A 23408-nucleotide genomic window follows, 5' to 3' on the forward strand; every position below is an offset into this window, starting at 1 on the left:
CAAATGATCTGTTTTAAAAGAAAATATACCCACAAGACAAGAGAAAGAGGAAACGGGTGACATCACAGGACAATTTTAAGGTGAAAAAGAGAAGTTCTGTGACAAGACCTCCGTTTTCTCAGGAAGTAGGCTGTTGTAGTAACAGGTTGGTGTAAGAGGATGCAGGTGGCTCGGACCTGAGAGAGGGGGGACAGTGGTGGAGCGGCACCCAGGCAGTAGGAACATTTGGGGAGTCCCTAGAGCTACATCACAGCAGTGGGCACCAACCCAGGGCTCCTCACTTCGCTGACAGATGCTAGGAGTCTGCAGCTTAACAGCGGAGTTGACTTTAGGAACTGTGACTGAGTTCTGGCTTATAGTGGAGAGCGGCGTTGAGTCCAAGACGGTTCTAGCAGAGAGGACGGAGGTGAGCGGAGCCAGGGACACAAAAGCTTTGAGGGCAGAGAAGGGACAGTGGAGTTGGAACCATCAAGCCTATGGCCAGCGGCGGGCTGGTTCTGAGGTCCTGAGGGGAAGCAGCTCCAAGGGAAGGCCACACCAAGCATGGCCCTGCTGGGGACCGAGGGGAGGAAGCGAGCCTTCGCTCAGCTCCCGTCTGCCCACCGCCAGGCCCTTCAGACACCGGCTCGTTAAGGGCACCTGAACTTTGCCAGGATTTAGTCCCATGATGTTTACGTGACGACACTTGCCCTCATCAGTCAGCAAGCAGCAGGGCTCTTTCAAAGCCAGATTTGATGCCAAAGCCTCTTCCCACCACACTCAGCTGCCAGTCACGTCAGGAGCCGTCGGGAGAACCCACACGCGGAGATGTGTCACCTAGGTTGTGGTCGAGGGTCAACTGCCAACATCTGGGGACTGGCCAGCAGCAATGGAAGGGGATAGTCCCGGCAGATGGCTTGTGCTGCAGGACAGTGCACCGAGGTGGCAGAAGGGAGACACAGAGCCTGCCCCCTGGTGCCAAGACTCGTGGGAAAACGAGTGGCACCTGCTTAAGGGTTTTTTTGGAAGTGGTGTCTTCAGCGGAAAACCATGTTTCCGTTTAAGGGGAAGAAACCTGGGAGTTCTAGACCCCATTCTGTGAGGTAGCAAGGGGATGGACAGGAGGGTAGGGCTGTGGGAGGTGGGAGAGGCTCGGCACTGTGAGCTGAGCTCACAGGCTGAGGAAGGGACTGTGGGGACACGGCTCCATCGGGGTAAAAGCACACAAGGAATTCCAACTGCAACACCGAGGCATGTCAGGAAGTGTCTGGCATACTCTGCTCCCCACTAAGCCATGCTCTCTCTCCCCTCCACTTAACCACATCTCGGGTGAACCATTAGCAGTGGGCAAACTACAAACTGATTTGAAACAGTAATGGGAGGTCTTGACCTAATGCCTACTGCATGCCAGGGCCTCGGTAGCAATTCACTCAACAGCAATGCTACCTACAATCGGCCCGATTTTATGTGACACGGAAGCCTATAGTTGAGGTCACCTGGCTAAAATCATGGCCACAGGCAGGATTTGGGACCAGGAGTATCTGGCATCAGGATTTGAATCTTCCTGTTCTCTGTTAACTGAGAGCCAAATTTTTATATGTAAGGCTCACAGAAGACATTCTAGTTTACACTTAAAACGTACAACACAACATGAAGGCCTCACATCTTTGGATAAGCAACAGGGCAGACCCTGAAGGTGACAAGAACCTATAACTCACAGGAATGGGTTCTTTGCAAAGGACAATGGGGAAAAGGCAAGAACTGAGGCTTAAGTTTTCTCTCAGAAATGAAAATATATGCGAAAACAACTTAGGAGGGGAGTTCCATTAGTCCAGAATTTGTTAGGTCAAAAGTGACTCTCTAGTCACTCCTCTGCAAGGACACATAGGTCTGTTCTGGCAGAAATGACACCCCCCCCAAGAAACTGACAGTTATTACTGCACGAAATAGTCCTTCAAAATAGACTCCCACGGAGAAAGGAACACCTCTGTGACCGGTGCTTCATGCACATTTCTTCCATTTAATCTACAATCCTACACCAAGGAAAATGGCGTTACCTTCATGGAAATTAAAGGTCGGGGAAGCTAAAGAGCAAAGCTGACACGAGCCCACACCTGAGGCCAGATCTGTCTGCTCTTTGCGCTACACCACTCCGCCCGAGCGGCCATTTTTCACAGGAATGCACTCGGGGTCCACTTACAGTCGTGCTTCGGATTCTCCCTTGCTTCCTGGCAATGCAATGCTGTCCCCTCCCGGTATCTCCCCACCATTCCTTCACACAGAAAATTACCTGCCACCTCTCTCCTGGACAGAAAGACCCACAACTTAGAACATTTTTTGTTATAAAACATTTAATGTTAACCTACAATACAATGTAAACTTTTATGAAAAAAATTTAAAGTACACTAGATTTCTTCAGTCAATTACATGGAACTGTTCAGGTGCAGTCCGAGCTGGGGCACTGCATCCTCTGTGGATGGACTTCCCGTTGCTGCTTTCCTCACAAGTCCTAAACACCGGTTGTGAAGTGGAGCTTCTTGTTCAAGCACCAGAAATACTCCCCCAATTTTGCATTCTGGGGGTTACCACTCCTTCCCATTGTCATTTCCTGCAATTCTTTCCTTGGCCTTGGCACCATTAGCAATTTTCATAACTGCTCAGTTGAAGATTTCCTAGGTTCTTTTTAACCTTTTTTTTTTTTTTAAAGAGATAAATATTCTCCCCTGGCGATCTCTTATCCAAACATCATAGTGGAGGCGAGCAAAGAGAAAGAAATATTTGCTGCAGGAAATTTTGCAGAAGAAGAGAGCACTGCAAGGGCCCCTTATTGAGCTGCAGAAATTCAACTAACTCCGACCGGGTGTCTCCACTTGGTCGTGTCCCATGGTCATGCAGCCGAATCTACAACTTTGGTCTTGGGAGTGCAGAAGGAAACTTGAAACAAGTGTTTTCGCTTAGTTGATGACTTGCCATTTGGAAACAACAGCTGTTAATACCCAGAGGTGATTTGAAACAAGAGCAAACGCTTGCAGATCACTGGCTTCGCAATATTTCCTCCCTTGAAGGTCCCATCGAGTTCGCAGAGGTCCTTGGGAGTAATAGACAGATTGTACTGACGTTGACAAAATGTGCCTCTTTCAGGGAGGAAAGGAGAGGGCACCTGGGCAGCAGCTCTAGGGTCAGCAAGGGGACAGGAATGGAGTCTGGGTTACTGCAACAGGGACTAGGAAAGAAGCATGTGCTTGCGAAGCCTCTGGAAGCCTAAAGGCATAGGCTGTCTCAAGAGTTGTACCGACCAAAACTGAAACTTTGTAATATTCTTGCATCTGACCTCCTTCACTGAACAAGTTATCAAAAGGCAAGAGGCATAAAGTGCACATTGTAGAATAAGATGCAGATTGAATTATTAAGGAAAAAAATTTACAACTTCCCAAAAAGGTATGGACAAGACAGTATCACCAGCCTAGCCAATGTCCTAAGCCCTCCCCCCACCCCCCCACCCCCACCCCATGCTGGCAGGGAATCAGCTGTGAACTCATTGGGGAGGGAGGCGCTTAATGAAGTGGGAAATTCCTCTTTGCATAGTTGTGAGCAGGAGGCAGAATTCACCCAAGGTTGAGAGGAGAACATGGTTTATCCAGGTATTCACTCCAGATACATTTTATGACAACAGACAGCAATTTCCTGCTCATGTGGCCTCGGAAGAGCAGGGAAAAATAGTGGAATAATAGGCAGCCAGGAGCAGAATTAAATTTTCTAGAGATGGTGTTCTAGATACCCGTGCCAAGGCCACTGGAAAATTCTCAGGCTCCCTAAGTGATATCCATGAGGCTCCTCACCCTGCCCCTGGGTGTGCACCCCAACCATTGAGGCTGAAGAGAACAGTAGCCAAGTTACTGCTACCTAAGAGTGGTCCTCAGGTTTTAGTTAAGCAACAGAGAAAGCCTTTGGAGACTACAGACAGACCCAGCAAGTTATGCTGTATCTTGTAGGAACCCCTTGGTCTCACAGCACGCCAGGAACGAGAGTAACTTCAGGAGGTTGCAGTGTTGCGAGTGCACCAGTCTAGCCACAGAACACTTTGGAATACTTGTCAGCTCATGCTGGCATCTGTTAATACATGGCCTGACCCATGTACCCATTACTATAAACCACCACAGACGGACATCCAGAGGTTAAAAAACCCTATTACTTTAACACAGCAATAGAGGAAGAGGATAAAAACTGCCTCCAGCAGGTAGACACATCACATCAGAAACTGAAATCTGACTTCTAAGAGTTTACGCAGCCTGAGAGTTCTGTGTTGACTCCCCTCAAGGCCTCCTTCTTTCTACCCTTAAAATACCACCACCACCACCACACCACACACCCACTGAGAAAGGAAGGGCACTCTCACATGGTTCTGCTGGTTCCACCACAGGCCCTGCTAGTCCTTTGGAAGGCACCAAACTTGGCAATTCAGGAAAGCTCAGGGCTGAGTAGGAACAGCATGCACATGAAGAGGAATGCAGAGCTACTATCCTTTGGTGCAGACCCCGTAATAACCACCTGGTACAGATTCCAAGGAAAAGCTGCAGTCGTGTGTACAGGCGAGTATACATGGAGTTCACACCGCACACGTAAGTGCATCTGTACATCACAAGGGCTACAGACCCAGATTTCCTCTCACTACTCCACGTGGGGTGCATAGGTGACAAGAAAGGACAGCAAAGAATTGGACCAAAAAGAACGACCTCTCTGGGAACTTGAGGGCAATGGCAGAAATAAGCACAAACCAGGCCAGGGCTTCTTTATTATACTCTTGTGGGCTAAGGAGCCCAGGGGATGAAATCATGTCATGGGTTTAAGAATTGGCGCTTTATCAAATAAAGGGGGGAAAAATACACCCATGTCAGCCTCATTCCTTTGGTCATTACAAAGCAACTAAAAAAAAAAAGTAAAAGTTATTCATAAATTGTGGGAAGTTAAAGAACATCTCTGCTCTGTGCCTTCTCTTCCCTGGAGGCAGGAAAACAAGTCCTTAGAGATGCTGCAGTAGCTGGTTGACGGAGGTGTGTCACTTTTATTTTCCATAAAAGCAAGAATGAACGAGAACGAGTGGGAATGTCCCCTTCCCCGCTGGGACGATGGCTGGGCTGGAGGCGGAGAGCCTCCTTTCGCTGGAAGGTGTGTGGTGCAAAGGCAGCGGGGAAGGTGGGCTGCCGGCAGAACGTTCATCACTAACCTCGCGCACACAGGTGGTGACTCTTGCAGGCAGCATGGTTTCTGATCCTTCCTTAGGATGCAGCAGTCTTTAAAAAAAATATTGTATTATTATAATAATAATGTGAATTTTTCTCTCGTTTTTTCTTTTCTTTTCCATTTCTTTTAGGAATTGGGGTGGGGGGGAGAGGAAGAAAAGGTGTCATTCGTCTGTTAGGTCCTGAACAAAGAGAACTTCTGTATGGCTGAGTCCGGCCTCCTGCAGCGTCGGGGGGTTGGGCCACTCCTCTGAAGGGATGCAAGGCAGCACCCGCCGGGGAAAGTTGGCTTCGATCTGAAACTTTTCAGGGCTCTCTTTCAAGGAGAATAAGAAGTCGTGGATAACCTGAAGAGGTCATATAGAAAATGAAGAGCAGTGAGAAAAAGACAGATACACACATATCACCATGAAATCAAATATCCCCCAGCTATCCCTAGGATGACTCTGGGACATGAAGTAATCACATTACACTGGAATTCTTCGTCAAGGTCTTGCCATTTCACAGAGCAAAGTCAAAGATCACCTTTAAAATGTATATATGTCAGAGAAGAAGGGAGAGGAAGAGATAGATAGAAACACTGATGATGAGAGAGAATCTTCAATTGGCCACCTCCTGCACGCACCACTCGGGGCATCAAGTCCACAACCTGGGCATGTGCCCTGACTAGGAATCGCGCCTGGTTCATAGGTCGATGCACTGAGCCACCCTGGCTGGCCAATAGGGCAGCTTCTTAAAGAGATTTATTACACAGCCCAAAGCTAGTCCTACTCTGAACTGATTCATCTGTTTCTTCTTTGACAACTTAGGTTTGATACACAGCTAAAAAAAATTTTTTTTAAATATATTTTATTGATTTTTTACAGAGAGGAAGGGAGAGAGATAGAGAGTTAGAAACATCGATGAGAGAGAAACATCGATCAGCCACCTCCTGCACACCCCCCCACTGGGGATGTGCCTGCAACCAAGGTACATGCCCTTGACCGGCATTGAAACTGGGACCTTTCAGTCCGCAGGCCGACGCTCTATCCACTGAGCCAAACCGGTTTCAGCTAAAAAATTTTTTACTCAGTAACAATCGCAGCCCTGGTCAGGTGACTCAGTTGGTTGGAGCAGTGTACACCAAAAGGATACAGGTCCAATTCCTGGTCAGGGCACATACTTAGGTTGTGGATACGATTCCCAGTCGGGGTGCGTATGGGAGGCAACCAACCAATGTTTCCCTCTCACATTGATGTTTCTCTCTCTCCCCATTTCCTCTTTCTCTAAAATCAATAAAAACATATCCTCAGGTGAGGATTAAAAAATAATCATCACAGACTTACAGAAAAGTTGAAAGCATAGGACATAGAGGTGCTTTTCCTTTGAAAATAATGACAGACTTACAGAAAAGTTGAAAGTATAGGCTCTACAGTGGAACCGCTAGCAGGGTCGTCTAAGGCCATCGGAAAACACAGATATTTACATTACGATTCGTAACAGTAGCAAAATTACAGTTCTGAAGTAGCAACGAAAATAATGTTATGGTTGGGGGTCACCACAACATGAGGAACTGCATTAAAGGGTCGCGGCATTAGAAAGGGTGAGAACCAGGGCTCTAGAGGGTAAATTCCGGTTAGGTTTTCACATACCTAACGAGAGTTTGGGAGCAGGAGCTCCAGCATACTACAGGGAAACTTAGTGACCACAGCTGCACGCGAAACACCATGTGCAAACCAGTGGTGAGGACACACCAGGGCAAGTGTATCACACAGTAACCACCTCCTACATGGTAGGTGCTGTGTGAAGCTTGTTTATTTTATCCCGATTTAAAAACTCCAAAGTTACACATAAGTGAGAAATAAAATGAGGAAGCCATTTGCTTCTCACTCCCCAGGCTGGCTCATAATTTTTTACTGTATATTAGCTCTCTGAATCTTACATTCCCTACTGGCCAGAAAGTTCCATGAATCCCAGAACCACATTCCCACTCATCAGGATAACCCCAGAGTGACAAGCACAGTGCCTGACATATCTTCAGGTAAAGTTATCAGAGGGCAGATTATTACTTCCATTTTACAGATGGGCTATCTGAAGCTCTATGAAAGATTCTGCAACGTGTCCAGTCTTCTCCAGTTAAACAAGAAGTAATGAATGTGCTAGCAAACTACATTTCCAGTACGCATTCTCATTTCTAGTATGCAATCACCCCTGACTATTTCCAGTGATTAAGGAAATGGCAGAATCTATTGCAATGATAAATTTGGAAAATCAACTCTCAATATAAACAGAAACTTCTTTTTGGTTACAAATACCAAAAAGAAGTTAGCATCTGAGTTACAATGAGCCAGGCACAATGCTCAAGATTATACATATGAATTTAATCCTAACAACCATCCGATTAGAGAGTGCTTATTACACCTGCGTTACAGATGAAGCAATTGAGGCTTAGAAATTAACCCTTTGCACTCGCCTTTTTCTCGATTCCTTTATTCTAATGCTAACCATGTCGAGTCACACTCGACATCCAAGTGCAAAAGGTTAAGACAACTGACCAAAGAAACACATCTAAGCCCTAGCCAATTTGATCAGTGGCTAGATCATTGGCCCACAGGCTGAAGGGTCCTAGATTCGATTCTGATAAAGGGCACATATCTCAGTTGCAGGCTTGATCCTTGGCCCTGGTTGGGGTGTGTGTGGGAGACAACCTATTGATGTGTCCCTCTCATACTGATGTTTCTCTCTCTGTCTCTCCTCCTCCCTTCCACACTCTATAAAAATCAATGGGAAAATATCCTCATGTGAGGATTAACAAAAAAAGAAACTTATCTAATAACTCCGGAAGAATGAGAATTTGATCCTCATTCTGTAAGACTTTAATAAGAATCTCTGCTTTTAAGAACTTCCTTATGGAATGACAAACACTGTTTACCTATGGGCGCCAGATTTACAAGGTAGGCCCGCAAAGTGGGGCTTCACATGGCCTGCAAGGGAGGCTGGCAACTGTGTGACAAGTGCACGTGCTTTTAGTCAGACGTGTAATTCTGAGCTCCTAGGTCTGCAGAGACAGAGCTTTCTCTACAGAGCAATGCGGGCTCTGCTGCGAGCCTCACCTCTACAGTCTTTTGGGGGACTTCTTGGAAAGGTACCTTTTTTCTTAGCCGAGTTCAAATCTGATGAAAGGAACCTTAAATACAGCTCTGAGTTGGTAGCTAGAACTGAAGGCATCTACAGTTCACTGCACTCCTCCTGCCCAGCTTCTCTCTCTACTCCCCTCCCTCCCGGTTCATCAGAGCAGCAGATACAACAACACTCTAGCAATTCCTAAAAGCCTCCAAGTCTACCGGCCAGACTCTACATCCACATCACACAACTTAAGCAGTCCTTACTGTTAAAGACTGTGAAAAGTGGAATCGTCTCTCTACTCGAGAATCATTGGGTAATTTGAAAATAATCTTGACACTTTCAGGGTCATCAGGGGAAGGCTCAGGGGGCAGGCACTCCAACTTCCTTTCCTTTTCCTCTTGTAAATTCTGTAGAAACACAAGGCAAAGGTGAGGTTATGGTTCCCATAGGGAAACAAGAAATACTATCACCATATATTTGTGCATCCAAAGAAAAATTAGTAACTAATATGAGAAAAACTTGTTGGCAAGAGTCAGAACAACCAAATTCAAAGTACTATTGCATCACATATACTATTGACTGTATTCAGGTATTTAACTATTCCGAATAAAGGGAATGACTAGAGGAACACTGGCTATAATCAAGTGGTAATACATAATGAAACGAGACTATGAACGAAATACCAAATGAGCCAACACTGCTACTAAGTATGCCTGAAAATTACTGCTGTGAATAAATAGCACTATGACCTGTTTATTACCTACATTTACTTTTCATGGAACAGCGCTGTTTCACCTTTTACTCACTGTTGTATTTTTTAATTAAAATTTTTATAAATTTTAAAATACTTTTGGTGAAAATGTAGTGAACGTATAAATGGCAAAGAGAGTTTAAATCACCCACAATCCCATAATCTTCTGGTCTTTTTCCTTTCACACTCAAGAAGAGACCAGTTTGCCCTGGCCGGTGTGGCTCAGTTGGTTGGAGGTACAAGTGGGAGGCAACCAGTCAATGTTTCTCTCCCTAAAATAAATAAGAATAATAGAAAAGACCGGTTTGGGAGTCATCAGGAGTAGAGACAGGCTCATTACCTGCCGCCGCCTCTCCTCTGCCAGCTTTTGCTGTTTCACTTCCTCCTCCTTCCGCCGCTTCCGCTCTCGCTCCTCGCGTTTCTTTCTTTCTTTTTCCTGGTCAGCCCTGAGAGAGGCCAGGTAGGCCTCATCTTGCTGCTGCCTCAGCACCTGGGTCTGATTTCGCTCTTCCCTGCAGACAGATCAAAGCACAGAAGGAAGAAGGCAATCTTACCAAGCTCTGAGTTTCCTTACACTGACGTTTTTGGGGGTAAAGAGTTTTACAATCTTGGCAGAGGACTATTTCACACTACTATAAAGGATTCCAAAGCACAGTATGGCAGAATCTGAACAAGCCATCTCTTCTCCCAGTTTCATTTGGCAGAAGAATTTTTTCCAAATTCTAACAAAAGTAACATAGTATTATTGTCATACAATGATCATCAGAGCATATTTTACAGGTAAAGAACCCTTTGGGCCATACATTTTTGTATAAGTCACTTTCATAAAACCAAAAAACTACATACATACATCTTACAAGATTTGAAAAACATAGAAACGTCTTATTCAGAGTTCTAACGAACAAAGAGAAAACACTGTAACATTCTGGTGTATTTCCTATTTTCTCTCTAAAAAATTATGTTTGTACATAGGAGTCTATGTGTCTATATAATTACAAGAAAATATACCAAAATTTTCAAAGTGGTGGTAGAATTATTTATTCTTGGAGCTTTTCTGTGTTTTCCAAATTTTCTAAAACTAATATATATTACTTATATAATGGTGAAAAGAGTTACAACCATTTCTTTCTACATTTAAGCTCTTTATATCAAGGCTCTCCTATTCTAAATGACATAATCTCTATTCTTGAGCACAGAACCTGTCTTGTATTTTGATTCACATCTCTAAGAACAGATGATCTGATGGAGAGTTATGTCAAAGTACTTAACCATTTTAACACTAAATGGACAAAGCTTTTAAAGTTGTCTGAGAGAGAGAAGTCATGATTTGTGGAGCCCAAGGTCAGCTGGTCTCTCTCTCTCAGTTCTAGAGAGGAACTCCCCTGTACCTTTCTAGGCGTTCTGACACCAGGTAAGTCTGGTTTGCATCTATGATAAATGTCAGCTGATTAATGAGGTCATCAGGTTGAATGAGGCCTTCTAGCCGTCCCACCACAGTCATCCTCCGATCCTTCAGCATAATCATGGCCAGGAATGGATAGGTGTTCTCTCGTAAAGCCTGTGAAACTGCCAGAAAAAAGACCCAACAGGTTGAGGGCAGAACTTCAGGATAAAATAGATCAACTCAGACTTTCCACAATGAGCAAGAGAGAACTGCTTAAATCCCAGCAGGGGAAGAGGGAGGTGTCATTTATTCTCTGCCTCTTTTCCTTCTTAGTTTCTTCAAAAGATTTTTTTTTATTTATTGTAGAGAGAGCAGAATGGAGAAAATGAGAGGGAGAAGGGAGAAGGGGAGGGAAGTGAGAGGGAGAGACAGAGAGAAAGAGAGAGAGAAATATTGATGAGATAAGAAACATCATCAAGCAGCTGCCTCCTACATGTCCCCTAATGGGGATCGAGCCTACAACCCAGGCATGTGCCCTGACCAGGAATGGAACCTGCGACCTCTTGCTGCATGAGTTGACATTCAACCACTTAGCCACACTGGCCAGGCTCCCTCTTATTTCTTTTTTTAAATATTTTTATTGATTTCAGAGAGGAAGGTAGAGAGAGAGAGAGTGAGAGATAGAAACACCAATGAGAGAGAATCATCGATCAGCTGCCTCCTGCATGCCCCCCACTGGGGATCGAGCCCACAACCTGGGCATGTGCCCTGACTGGGAATCGAACCAGTGACCTCCTGGTTCATAGGCCAACGCTCAACCACTGAGCCACGCCGGCCGGGCTACCTCTTATTTCTTAAATAAAATAATTTTTTTTGGTGGTGGTGGTGGTTCTTATACATTTGTGTACCTATTCCTCGATAATTATAGAATAGAAGAGGCTTTTCCGGGGGGCGGGGGCGAGGGGTGTAGTTGTCACGATGATGCTAGGGAAGTCTGCAGAGTTCAAGGACAATGTCTGTTTGATGGGTAACAAAGGATTCATAAAACTGTAGCTACTACTTAGCACAACTTTTCCCTATGGAAGAGGTCAAGTCTATAGGGAACAAGGCTGCAAGTCTTAGCCTTATGCTACTGGTGCTGATCTCCACCACCATCTTCTCTCTTCTCTTCCTCTTATCCAATCCCTTCCTTTCACCATGTCTTTTTTCACTCTGCAAAAAAAAAGCTAGCTTTTCTGTTTCAAAGGCATTTATAAAGTTGGCTTCTAAATAACCAAGATTTCACCAAAAGTTTTACCTATGATTTCCTTAGTTTAAAAGAAGAGATTTTGTAAGTCTTTATAAAAATATCCTTAGTCTCCTTCTACCCACCATCCACCCTCCAAAGCTGTATTAATTAGCATGGCAAATGCATGCTGTAGGAACTTAGAGATGCTTAAAAACCAACTGGGAGTAAAGATTCAGATTCCAGGATATAGGCAAACATCTGTTGCATCTTTGGTTCTCAGGATCTAGCAGAGTGGCTGGTATGCTAGTATTCACTCAAAAGTTGCTGAACAGAAGTAGCTGCACTATAACTACATTTTTTTTTTCCCACTGGAAGCCCTTATGTCTCATACTGACTTCTAAAAATACTTTAAAAGTCATTATCAGCAAAGAGCTGAACTTTCTGAATCCCTACCAGCACTCAAGGTACTCAAATAACTCATTGTGCAAGAAGCTCTATTAAAATTTCTGATGATGAGGATAAGCTCTTCAGTAAGAAGCCCATTAAGATTAAAGGCAAGCCCTTGACTGATGTGGCTCAGGTTGGAGTCGTCCTGTACACCAGAAGGTGGTGGCTTCAATTCCTAGTCAGGGAATATACCAAGGTTAGAGGTTCAATCCCTAGCTGGGGCATGTTGTGGAAGGCAACAGATCTATGTTTTTGTTTCTCTCTCTCTAAAATCAATTTAAAAACAAAAAACCACCACAACAAAAAACATAACCTTAGGTGAGGATTATTAGAATGGACCAGAGAGGGGGGTCTGGATGAAAAAAAGTAAAGGGATCAAGAAGTACAAATTGGCAGATACAGTCACAGGGACGTAAAGTATAGCATAGGGAATATAATCAATTATATTGTTATAACTATGCAGGGAGCCAGGTGGTGTTAGACTTATTGGGGGGATCACTCCATAAGTTAGATAAATGTCTAACCACTATGCTGTACACCTGAAACTAATATAAAACTGAATGTCAACTGTAACTGAAAATAAATTTTTAATTAAAAAAAGAAAAGCGCCGAAACCGGTTTGGCTCAGTGGATAGAGCGTCAGCCTGCGGACTCAAGGGTCCCAGGTTCGATTCCGGTCAAGGGCATGTACCTTGGTTGCGGGCACATCCCCAGTGTGGGGTGTGCAAGAGGCAGCTGATCGATGTTTCTCTCTCATCGATGTTTCTAACTCTCTATCCCTCTCTCTTCCTCTCTGTGAAAAATCAATAAAATATATTTTTATAAAAAAAAAGAAAAAAAAGAAAGAAAAGCATGGCTAGAGTCTAAAAAACCTGAGCTTACTCCAAAACTGGCTGTGTGATCGTGGACAGGCTTAAATATCTAAGCCTGTTTCCTACACCAGGAAGTGGAGGTGTAATACTACCTTCTCTCTCAGGACTGCTGAGAAGATTAAATGAGATAACGTATAAATAGCAACTAACATTGTGTCTACCTTAGAATAATCAGGCAATAAATGGCAAGTCTTTCCAGATTATTCCAAAGAGATCCCAACAATCACAAAGAGGCAGAAGAAACACAACTTACCCCTGTAGCCCTCAGGCTTGTTTGTGGAGCACGCCCAGAAGAGCATCCTAGTGTTTATTAGTGAAATAACCTCAGGGGCACAGAGGGTGTTGCTGTGGAGAGGGATAAAAAGGACATGAGAACTTGCTTACTGTAAACTCTCAGCAGATAAGGTCAGAAGAGAAAGAAAATGATCAATCCACTCACCGACAGAATTCATCAGAGTCCTGGTGATCATCTCCATGAAGATAAACCAAAAGAAAGCGAAGCTCCCGCTTGGCATCATTCAGTGCCTGTGGGAAACAGAAGGTCACTAATTATGATGATGACTATACCGTGAGCTTTTACTTTAGGCTAAGGGTCCTAATGGATACATTTAGGAACAAAAGGAGAAAAGGAGAAATGAGGAAAAAAAGTAAGCAAAAAAATCAAGAGTCCTGGACTACTACCCTCACACCCATGGAGTTTATCTCCCTATGCAAAGTCCATGCTAACGAACATTAATAAAAACATTTTAGTTGTATCAGGCACCTGAGAGTAGACAGCTGACAAATAAAGGTCCCCAACAAATCACAGAAGTCAGGTGTTGCCAGTCTAAAGGAAGATAAAAACAGGAGTGTCTGACCACCTGAAAAGGGCGGTGAGAATTTTGCCACTTTACAGCTCCGACATCCTTGTAAATAAAAATACTGCGAAGATGATCCCAGGCTATATACCAAGCAGGAATGAGGGACGATGGGACCCAAAGATGTTCTAAAGAGCATGGGATTGAAAAGATCTTCAAAGACAAGGCTAGTGTCCAAGATTCCCGTGTGTGCTTTTACATTTGCATAATCCTGAGCCTATTACAATTCAATTAAGATTTCCTATATGAGCAATGGTGGTCTACCCTCCACCTCAGGATCACAGCAGAGAGAGTGTATGAGAGGTGCCTATCTCATTCAGTATCTCTAGCACTGAGCACAATGACTAGCATACAGTAGGTGCCTAATGCTGGTCCAGTGGGGTGGGAGCAGCCAGTGAGGGAGACTGAGAAAAAGCAGATGTGAGAGAATCAAAGCAGGAAGCAAGAGTAAGCATTTTTCTTTTTCTCCAGATAGATTTAGGAATCCTGGAGGCTACAGAATACAACCACCCTTTGGCCTATGCCTATAGTATTATTTCTACATTTTTTTCTCTGGCAAACTAGAGATATTCTTAAAACCCATAGAACTCTTCATTTTCACCCTGAGGTAACAAGTCCAAGGTCGGTGTGGTTTGGGCTAATGAGATGTGCTGCCTGAATCTACGGTCTATGCCCTTATTCAACTCTGCGAGGGATCAAAGAAGACTTCAGGCTTTGCCTTCAAGGGTTTAGGAAAGAAGACACTGATACAAACAACTAAAATATAGAGAAAAATGTGAAATTACTGTAAGATTAAAAACAACACTATGAAAGCACTACGTAAATGGCAGGGTAGGCCAGGGTAGGACATAACAATCACTAAAGGGCATAAGAAGGGAGTGACATGAGCTGGTTGAAGGATGGGTAAGATCTAATTAGCAACAATGTGAGGACAGCATTGCAGGTGGAGGGAACAGCAAAAGCAAAGGCACCGAGGTGGGAAAGTACAGACTGTTCAGGAAGCAGTTTAGCTGGAACCTAGGATATTGGGGAAACAAGTTATGCAGGAAAGACCCCAAAAGGAGGTTAGGATTAGATGGAGGGCCCAGCTAGAAGGTTTGGTCCTTTGTTCTGTAAATAGTGAAGAGCAATTTAAGGTTTCTCAGTAAAAGAATGATCATGACATGATCAGTGCTGGGCTTTCCTTCCCTTTGTGGAGAGAATCATATCAATAAATTGGCATCTATATGGTTTGTGGCACTGACCTGGCTGTACGTTCCCTGGTAGAAGACAGGGTGTGCCCTCCCATATTTTTCTTCAAAAGAGTGCATAAATGAAACAATGTCCCCAACGGGGTCAGTGACCCGGCTGCGAGGGTCAGGCCGTATAAAACGAAGAGCAAACCTGGGGAGGAAGGAATAAATATCACATGAATTGGCTTACTGTAGTGCAGGTGGGCGGGCCAGTTTGCAAAGATTCTTGTACCAGAGGCATGGCAGCAAATGGAGGTGAACGGTCTGGGAGTGGACCTCAAACCTGAGATGAGAGCCTGGCTCAAAAGCTGCAAAGCAGCAAGTGTTGTTCCATCGCCTATTCAAGAAGAATGTGAACTACGAGGATTATAAATTTCAATACTGGCCTAAACAAATCCTGAGTGCTTTCTGCAGAAAAATTTACAGCTAGACGAACTGGGAAAGAAAGACATAGTATCCAAAAAGATCATGGATCAACTGTGCCTCTAGACTCTCTATATATGGGTACCATCTATATGGGAGGCACAAGGCACATGGCTACCAAAATTTAAACTAAGTAAAATACAAAAAAAATTTCAGTTCCCTAGTCACTCTAGGAATTTTCAGTGCATACTCCCAAGCTATCTGAATTATGGACAGGAACCTGAAACCCGAACTTGCAGTCATGATTTACTTTCGCCTCAAAGGGGCAAGTAAATCCTGCATATGATGATTTATGGGCGATGACATCCTCAGAGGAAACTATTCAATTGATCCAGAGTGCACTGGCAGATTTGGGGACCTGGCAGCTATTGTAAGATAAAGGATGGTTTGTTTCTAAAGAGCCCATCTTATTTTATTTGCACAGCACCATTTATTTATCCTTTGGATTTCCATAGAAGGCAATGTTACATAACATTAAACAAGTTGCTTGGATGATACAGTTTTCTTAAAATTAGTAATACATGCCTGGCTAGCATTGTTCAGTGACTGAGCCTTAACCTATGAACCAGGAGGTCACAGTTTGATTCCCAGTCAGGGTACAGGACTGAGTTGCAAGCTTGATCCCCAGTGTGGGGCGTGCAGGAGGCAGCCGATCAATGATTCTCTCTATCTGTCTCTCCCTCTCCGTTCTTCTCTGAAATCAATAAAAATTATATATATATTTAAAATTAGTAACACATGCCATGCATATTTTTTCCACGAAAAACAAACAATATTCATGTACTTGAGGAATTTTCAGCACAGAAAAGGTGACTAAACTACGACCCTTTCCTTACCAAATCTTAAAACCATTCCAATTCCTTACCCCCTCAAATTCCTCATGTGTACTAGTATACAATTTCACTTGGAATTTCTCCTGAGTAATCAAATAAAACTGACTGACACAAACATTCCAGAGCAAATTAAAAACAAACGTAAGAAGCTGTGCACGGTCAAATAAATGACGACATTAAGGAGACTAAACTTTAGGTGGTGAGCACACAATGCACATACAGATATATTAGAGAATCGTACACTTGAATCTTATATAGTCTTATTAACCGATGTCACCCAATAAATTTAATTAACAAAAAAGCTGTTTATGTGAGTAGAAATCCTGTAGAAAATTGATGTCTGATAACTTTCTCTGAAATTACTTTTAGGATTATCTTATTAGTCTTTAAATTCCATTTTGATGAATGAATGGGTAAAGGATTTACCTTTTTTGTTTCTCATTATAATATACTAGAGGCCCGGTACACGACATTCATGCACTGAGGGGGGGTGGTCCCTCAGCCTGGCTTGTGCCCTCTTGCAGTCTGGGACCCCTTGGGGATGTCTGCCTGCTGTCTTAGGCCTGTTCCCCGAAGGGAGTGGGCCTAAGCCAGCAGGCTGACATCCCTAAGGGGTCCTTAGCGCTGCCTCGGGGGCAGGAGAGGCTCCTGCTCGCCAGCCGTGAGCCCAGCTTCTGGAGCAGCGCTCCCCCTGTGAGAGTGCACTGACCTCCAAGGGGGCAGCTCCTGTGTTGAGCATGCACCCCCTGGTGGTCAGTGAGTGTCATAGCTACTGGTCATTCTGCTGTTCGGTAAATTTGCATATTAGGGTTTTATTATATAGGATACTTTAGGATAATTAGCTTTAAAAAAAAACAGAGACATCAACTCAGTCTTCATTAAGATTTTAAAGGTTTGTACATGCTCATTCTTAAATAAACAGGGATGGAAAGAGTACTAATTGGTTAATTGTTGATCTATAAGAACTTTGCTAAAGCAAGAAAGCCATTAAGCAAGCAGGCTCCTAAAACACTAAACGGCCCTGGCCAGCATGGCTCAATGGTTAAGGGTGTTGGCCAGAGTACTGAATCCCAGTCAAAGCATACCTGGGTTGCAGGTTCCATCGATCCCCACCCCAGTTCGGGTGTGTGTGGGAGGCAACCAATGGATGTGTTTCTCACATCGATGTTTCTCTCTCCACCTTGTGTCCCTCCCTTTCCTCTAACAAAAAATCAATGGGAAAAATATCCTCAGGTGGATTAACAAAACAACAACAACAAAAAGACACTAAATGAGCAAGGTAAAAGGTGTTGTCTGATCCTTGCACTTCTGCAGCTGCTGGGTCCTCACATTAGCCTGTTCCCTAGAGCAGCGGTTGCCAACCTTTCAGACCTCATGGACCACCGGTTGGCGACCGCTGCCCTAGAGCAAGGCAAAAGCTATCCCACATTTGAGGGAGGTACAGGTTGCCCTATATGCAAGGCCCAGATCACAGATTCAAGCTCTACCTATTGGCCCATAAACATTTTAGTTCCCTATAAAGCCTAGATGTGTGTTCATCTACTACTCAGCTCTAGACCAGACACCCAAACCTAATGTGCCAGCAATTTGGAGCCCCTGGACATTTTCTAGCCCTGGCCCCTCTGTAGCTTCTAGTGCTGAGCTCTCTAAATGGTACATGAAGGAAGCGAGAAAAAAGGTTAAGTGTGAAGCAAGGGGATATACCTACAGAAAGGCTCCAGTATTATCAGCCTGAACAGAAGGAATTATATAGGAGTGTCTAGAGAGGTGAAACTTGTAAGGGAGTCTGGAGAAAAGTGAATAATCTCAGAGCAGGATAATTTTTTTGGATTATCAGTAGTCAGATGGAGTTATCTAGATGGGTTAGGGTAAAAGTTACAAGTAATCTGAAGCTAGTAGATATGGTGGTTAGAAAGGAAAGAGTGGATTAACTAGAGAATGTTGAGGTGACAAACATGGTGGGAGGAGAGAAGATAATAAATGTAGGTAGATTCTTGAAAATGATAAGTAAGACTAGTTTAAAACGATTTCATTTCACATCATCTTTATGTTTGAATAATTTAAAATATTTTCATACTTCATAAAAAGATTGTTTAGGAGGAATATTCAATCTGATGTCAAATTGCCAAGTCAAAATTGATAAGAGTATAAATCTTATTCTGGTCTACCTTTCCACTCCAAAGTCTACCTTATTGCTAACACATAAATACAAAGGTACGTACCTAAATATATCAAGTATTGTGTAATAGGTAAACCGGAATGGAAGCATTATCAAGTAATAACCCCATCCGAGCAGCCCCTGAAATTCCAAAAATAAAGTTAGATACCATTCATTCATTCACTAATACCTTACAACATGGCTAGTTCAATTTTTCACTCTATTTGTCCTTCATGTGCTTTCTCCCTCTGCAATATAGTTCCTCTTCCTGGCCACCTCATCCTCCTTAAAGACCAACTGTCTTTGATCTCATTTCATTTAATACTATCATATTTTTTTCTTTTATCACACAATTTTTGAATTAAAACCTGCTCCAACACTTTTTCTGCATTTACTTATATTAGCTGACAAACTCAATTGCAAGTTTTCCTCCCCAAGTCATAATTATTCCTTCTTTCCTTTTTTCACATTTACATATTAAAATATGGTATACAGAAACAGCAAGAAAGGTAACTATTACTGCCTTGGACATGTATACAATTGACAATTATATTAACCACAATTATAAATCTCCACATAGCTGCTAATCTCAGTAATAATACTAATTATTACTTTAACAATGCTGATTATTGATGCTGTTGTTGTTAACTAGCATATATGGAGAGAGGTCTATAGTTTACAAAACATTTCTTATATATCATATTGTGTTAACCTGAAACCCTCCGTGTCCATAGCCAGGGAGCTCTGGAGCCTCGTGACTGACATAAGGGCTCGAAACACTGAGACAAGCCAAAAACAAACTGAGGAAACACTGGGATATACAACTGCTATAGGAGTCTATCTGCTCTTCTACTTCAAAATACCCCAAAACAACTACTTAGAAACTCCATTTCAAAACACTGTCAAGTGCTCACAAAAGGTATAATGATGCAAGAAATTCTAACTGCTATAAAGTTGAAGGGAGTACTTTCTTGGAATTCTAAATCCAAGTACAAGAGGTGAGTGTAACTCCAAGAATTACGAGAAACTCCATGCCCTAGCTGGTTTGGCTCAGTGGATAGTGTCGGCCTGCGGAATGAAGGGTCCCAGGTTCAATTCCAGTTAAGGATGCATGCCCGGGTTGCAGGCTCAGTCCCCTGTAGGGGGCGTGCAGGAGGCAGCCGTTCAATGATTCTCATCACTGATGTTTCTATCTCTCTCCCCCTCTCCCTTCCTCTCTAAAATCAATATATATTTAAAAAGAGAAACTCCAAAAAGTTCTCTGGAGTTCAATATCAGTACTGTATACACATCTGACCTCCCTAATTAGACTGTGAGCAATGTGAAAGGGAGAAGTGGCTCATCATTCATCTCGGGATCCCCAGCAGCCAAATACCAGGTACACTGGAGCACTCTTAAAACCTGCTGAATTTAACTGTACCACTTCCTTGCTACTAGCCCTTGAAAGCTAATTTTAAAGATATGGTGAAGGCTCTCAACAAAGATTCCAAGTATTTCCCTAGAATTAGCTTAAAATTAAGTAAAATGAAGCAATAAAGAACTCAGTAAACATTCTAACTTAAAAGTGGAAGGTCTAGTCCTGGCCAGGTGGCTCAGTTGGCTGGAGTGTCATCCCACATTCCCAAAAGGTTTGCAGGTTGGATCTCCAGTCGGGATTCATGTGTGAGGCAAAGGATCAATGTTTCTCACACTGATGTTTCTCTCTCTCTCCCCCCCTCACCCCTCCTCTCTCTCTCAAATCAATAAGAACATATCCTTGGGTGAGGATTAAAAAACAAAAAAGTGGAATATCTAGTCAACATGTAACAAACATTTTTAGACATGTAAATACAATTACTCAAAAAACAAGGTGCAGAAACTGTTTCAAATAACTGGCAAAGAACCCCCCCAACACACACACAAAATGAAGAATCAAGGAAGTGGGAGGGAAATGTGGGCTGGAGGGGGAAAAAGAATCAAGGGAAAATAATAAACCCAATAAATCTATCAAGGAGCCAGGTCCAGCTATACATTCTGACTATTTCTCTTACTCCTTTTGTACAGAGATCAACATAACCAAGTGAATGGACTTATAAAAGGGGGAATTCCAGTTATGAAGTAACTTGCCCTTGGTTGTGGCCTTGAGACAACATAGCTGTAGATCCTGTGGTCGGCTGTGTTAACCTGCAGGGGCCGTGATGGAGGTGGGTTGAAAACACTTGGTACACCCTCTTGCTCATTCAATCTGTCCTGTACAGCAGCCTGAGAAGGAAAAAAGAGTAGAAAGAATTTCAGTGATGCTCAAATCAACTCAGAAGAAGAGATGAGGCAACTGTTGCTTGGTGTTATAAAACAGGTAACCTGAGAAGTGTATCTTCTTGGACCTTTCACTTGTTATGGTGGGAGGTACTGTGTGCTGATGACTCCAGGATTCACAAACAACAGAGCAGTACAAAGAACTTGTCTGGAAGCAGCATTTAAGCAGCAAGCACACTGCTTTTATTCAGATGGCATGTGTTACTGAGGGTGGCTGGGAAGTAAGGTGCTTCAATGTACAAACCTAAGGAGAGCCACCTACAGAAAATACAATGTAGAAAAAAACAAAAAAAGAAAAGAAAAAAACAAAAAAAGAGAATACAATGTAGACAATGCCCCTAAAAACAAGAACATAAGCCTACAAAAGCATGAAAATAGATTAAAGATAGAATTTTCTTAATAAAGAAAAACATTAAAAAAAATAATATAAGATTTTTTTCATAAACAAAATAAGAAAATAAACCAGTCTCTAGCAAGTCTCATTTTAAAAAAAGGAAACTAAACACTGAAAAAAAAACAGGAGGGGATAACAGATACAGAAGAAAGTAAAAGATATGCTACTTTGTGCAGCCTATGCTAAAAAACTTGAAAATCTCTAAAAAGAAAGCATTTTCTAAGAAAACTTATCAAGAAAGATCTAGAAAACAGATTATGAATGATGGGGAAAAACACAGAGAAAGGCAGAAACAAGTATTTTCTTTCTTTTTTGAAAAATAGGTTTTTATTGATTTTAGAAAGGAAGGGAGAGGGAAAGACAGAAACATCAATGATGAGAGAGAATCATTGATTGGCTGCTGCCTTCTGCACGCCCCCTACTGAGGATTGAGCCTGCAACTCGGGCATGTGCACTGACTGGGAATCTAACCTTGACCTCCTGGTTCATGAATCAATGCTCAACCACTGAGCTACACTGGCCGGGCACAAGTATTTTCTTTCAAATCTATGCTATTTATACTTCTCAACTCATTTTATCAAGTAAAGTCATTTTATAAAGCCAGCATATGCTTGAAGTGAAAATCTAATGAGGAGACAGCACAAAAATATCATATAGAGCAACATAATTCCCTCTGCCTCAAATGCATTTCCCACAAAATTTTCACATTTAGGCACATTCATTTCATTTGCATTCAGGCGTCAGCTCAAATATAACCTCCTCAGAAAAGCCTTACTTGACCACCCTATTTAAAATAACTTCTCGCCCGGCTGGCATAGCTAAGTGGTTGAGCATCTACCTATAAATCAGGAGGTCACGGTTTGATTCCCAGTCAGGGCACATGCCCGGGTTGTGGGCTCAATCCCCAGTAGGGGGCATGCAGGGGGCAGCCAATCCATGATTCTCTCTCATCGTGGATGTTTCCATCTCTTTCTCCCTTCCTCTCTCTGAAATCAATAAAATATATTAAATAAATAAAATAACTTCTCAAAAAAAGAAAATAAATCAAAATAAAATAACTTATCAGATCCTATTACATTTCCTACACTCATTCATAGCATTTATTTTATTTTTTTAAAATATATTTTATTGACTTTTCACAGAGAGAAAGGGAGAGGGATAGAGAGCTAGAAACATCGATGAGAGAGATACATCGACCAGCTGCCTCCTGCACACCCGCAACCAATGTACATGCCCTTGACCGGAATCAAACCTGGGACCTTTCAGTCCGCAGACGGACGCTCTATCCACTGAGCCAAACCGGTTTCGGCTCATAGCATTTATTACAAGCACAAATTATCTAGAATTAAGTTTCATGAGAGTAGGAACTTACTCTCATTTATTGGTAGAATGCCAGAGCCTAAAATTTAATGGATCAGAAACAACCTAGGTTCACTCAGGAATACATGTATTTTCAGAAATGCAGCACCCTATTCAAGTAACATACAATAATTTCAAGAGATCAAAGGGTGTTTGATAAAATTCAACATCCACTCTATTTTGTTGTTAATCCTCATCCAAGGATATTTTTCCATTGATTTTTTAGAGAGAATGGAAGGGGGGAAGTGGGAGAATATACTACTAATTAACAAAACCAGTAAAAACAAGTATCTCTCTGCTCAAATGGATCTATCTCAAAACAACAACCAATATCACAGTAATAATAAAACAAGAGATGTCAGTGAGGACAAGATGTTTGCTATCACCATTATTAACTGACATTGAAAAAAACTATAGTTTTCCCCCAAAGAGCAATTAAAAACAAACAAACAAAAAAACACGCACAAACAGGGAGTAGGCACTATATTGAGAAATTTGGTCACTATCTTTTCTATTTTATAAACTTTGATCATAAAGCTTCACTTTTTCTGCCCATTATTTTTAAAATATATTTTTATTGATTTCAGAGAGGAAGGGAGAGAGAGAGGATAGCAATATCAATGATGAAAGAGAATCACTGATTGGCTGCCTCCTGCATGCCCCTTCCTCGGGATCAAGCCCACAACCTAGGCATATGCCCTGACTGGGAACTGAAACTTGACCCCCTGGTTCATAGGTCAACACTCAACCACTGAGCCACGCCGGCCGGGCTACACATTCATTTTTTTATTTGAGAGAGAGAGAGAAACAAAGAGATAAGAGAAACGTAATTTGTTGTTCCACTTATTTCT

The 23408-nt window shown here is 42.6% G+C and overlaps 1 protein-coding gene across 3 annotated transcripts in view; it reads right to left on the bottom strand.

Annotated features, from left to right (window-relative positions):
- Positions 1 to 4753: 4753 nt before the first annotated feature.
- Positions 4754 to 23408, bottom strand: part of FAF2 (Fas associated factor family member 2) — a 32536-nt gene continuing 13881 nt past the window's right edge. For all 3 annotated transcript variants that reach the window (XM_008142817.3, XM_054717797.1, XM_054717796.1), the window contains exons 3-11: positions 20616 to 20750; positions 18574 to 18650; positions 15108 to 15246; positions 13446 to 13531; positions 13260 to 13351; positions 10464 to 10641; positions 9416 to 9587; positions 8588 to 8731; positions 4754 to 5566 (exon numbers count right to left, since the gene is read on the bottom strand). In XM_008142817.3, coding sequence (XP_008141039.1) covers positions 5384 to 5566; positions 8588 to 8731; positions 9416 to 9587; positions 10464 to 10641; positions 13260 to 13351; positions 13446 to 13531; positions 15108 to 15246; positions 18574 to 18650; positions 20616 to 20750 — 1206 coding nt within the window. In that variant the 3' untranslated portion in view covers positions 4754 to 5383. The remainder of the gene's footprint in view (positions 5567 to 8587; positions 8732 to 9415; positions 9588 to 10463; positions 10642 to 13259; positions 13352 to 13445; positions 13532 to 15107; positions 15247 to 18573; positions 18651 to 20615; positions 20751 to 23408) is intronic.

Source organism: Eptesicus fuscus, chromosome 6 (assembly GCF_027574615.1).
Source record: "Eptesicus fuscus isolate TK198812 chromosome 6, DD_ASM_mEF_20220401, whole genome shotgun sequence".
Classification (NCBI taxonomy): Eukaryota; Metazoa; Chordata; class Mammalia; order Chiroptera; family Vespertilionidae; genus Eptesicus; species Eptesicus fuscus.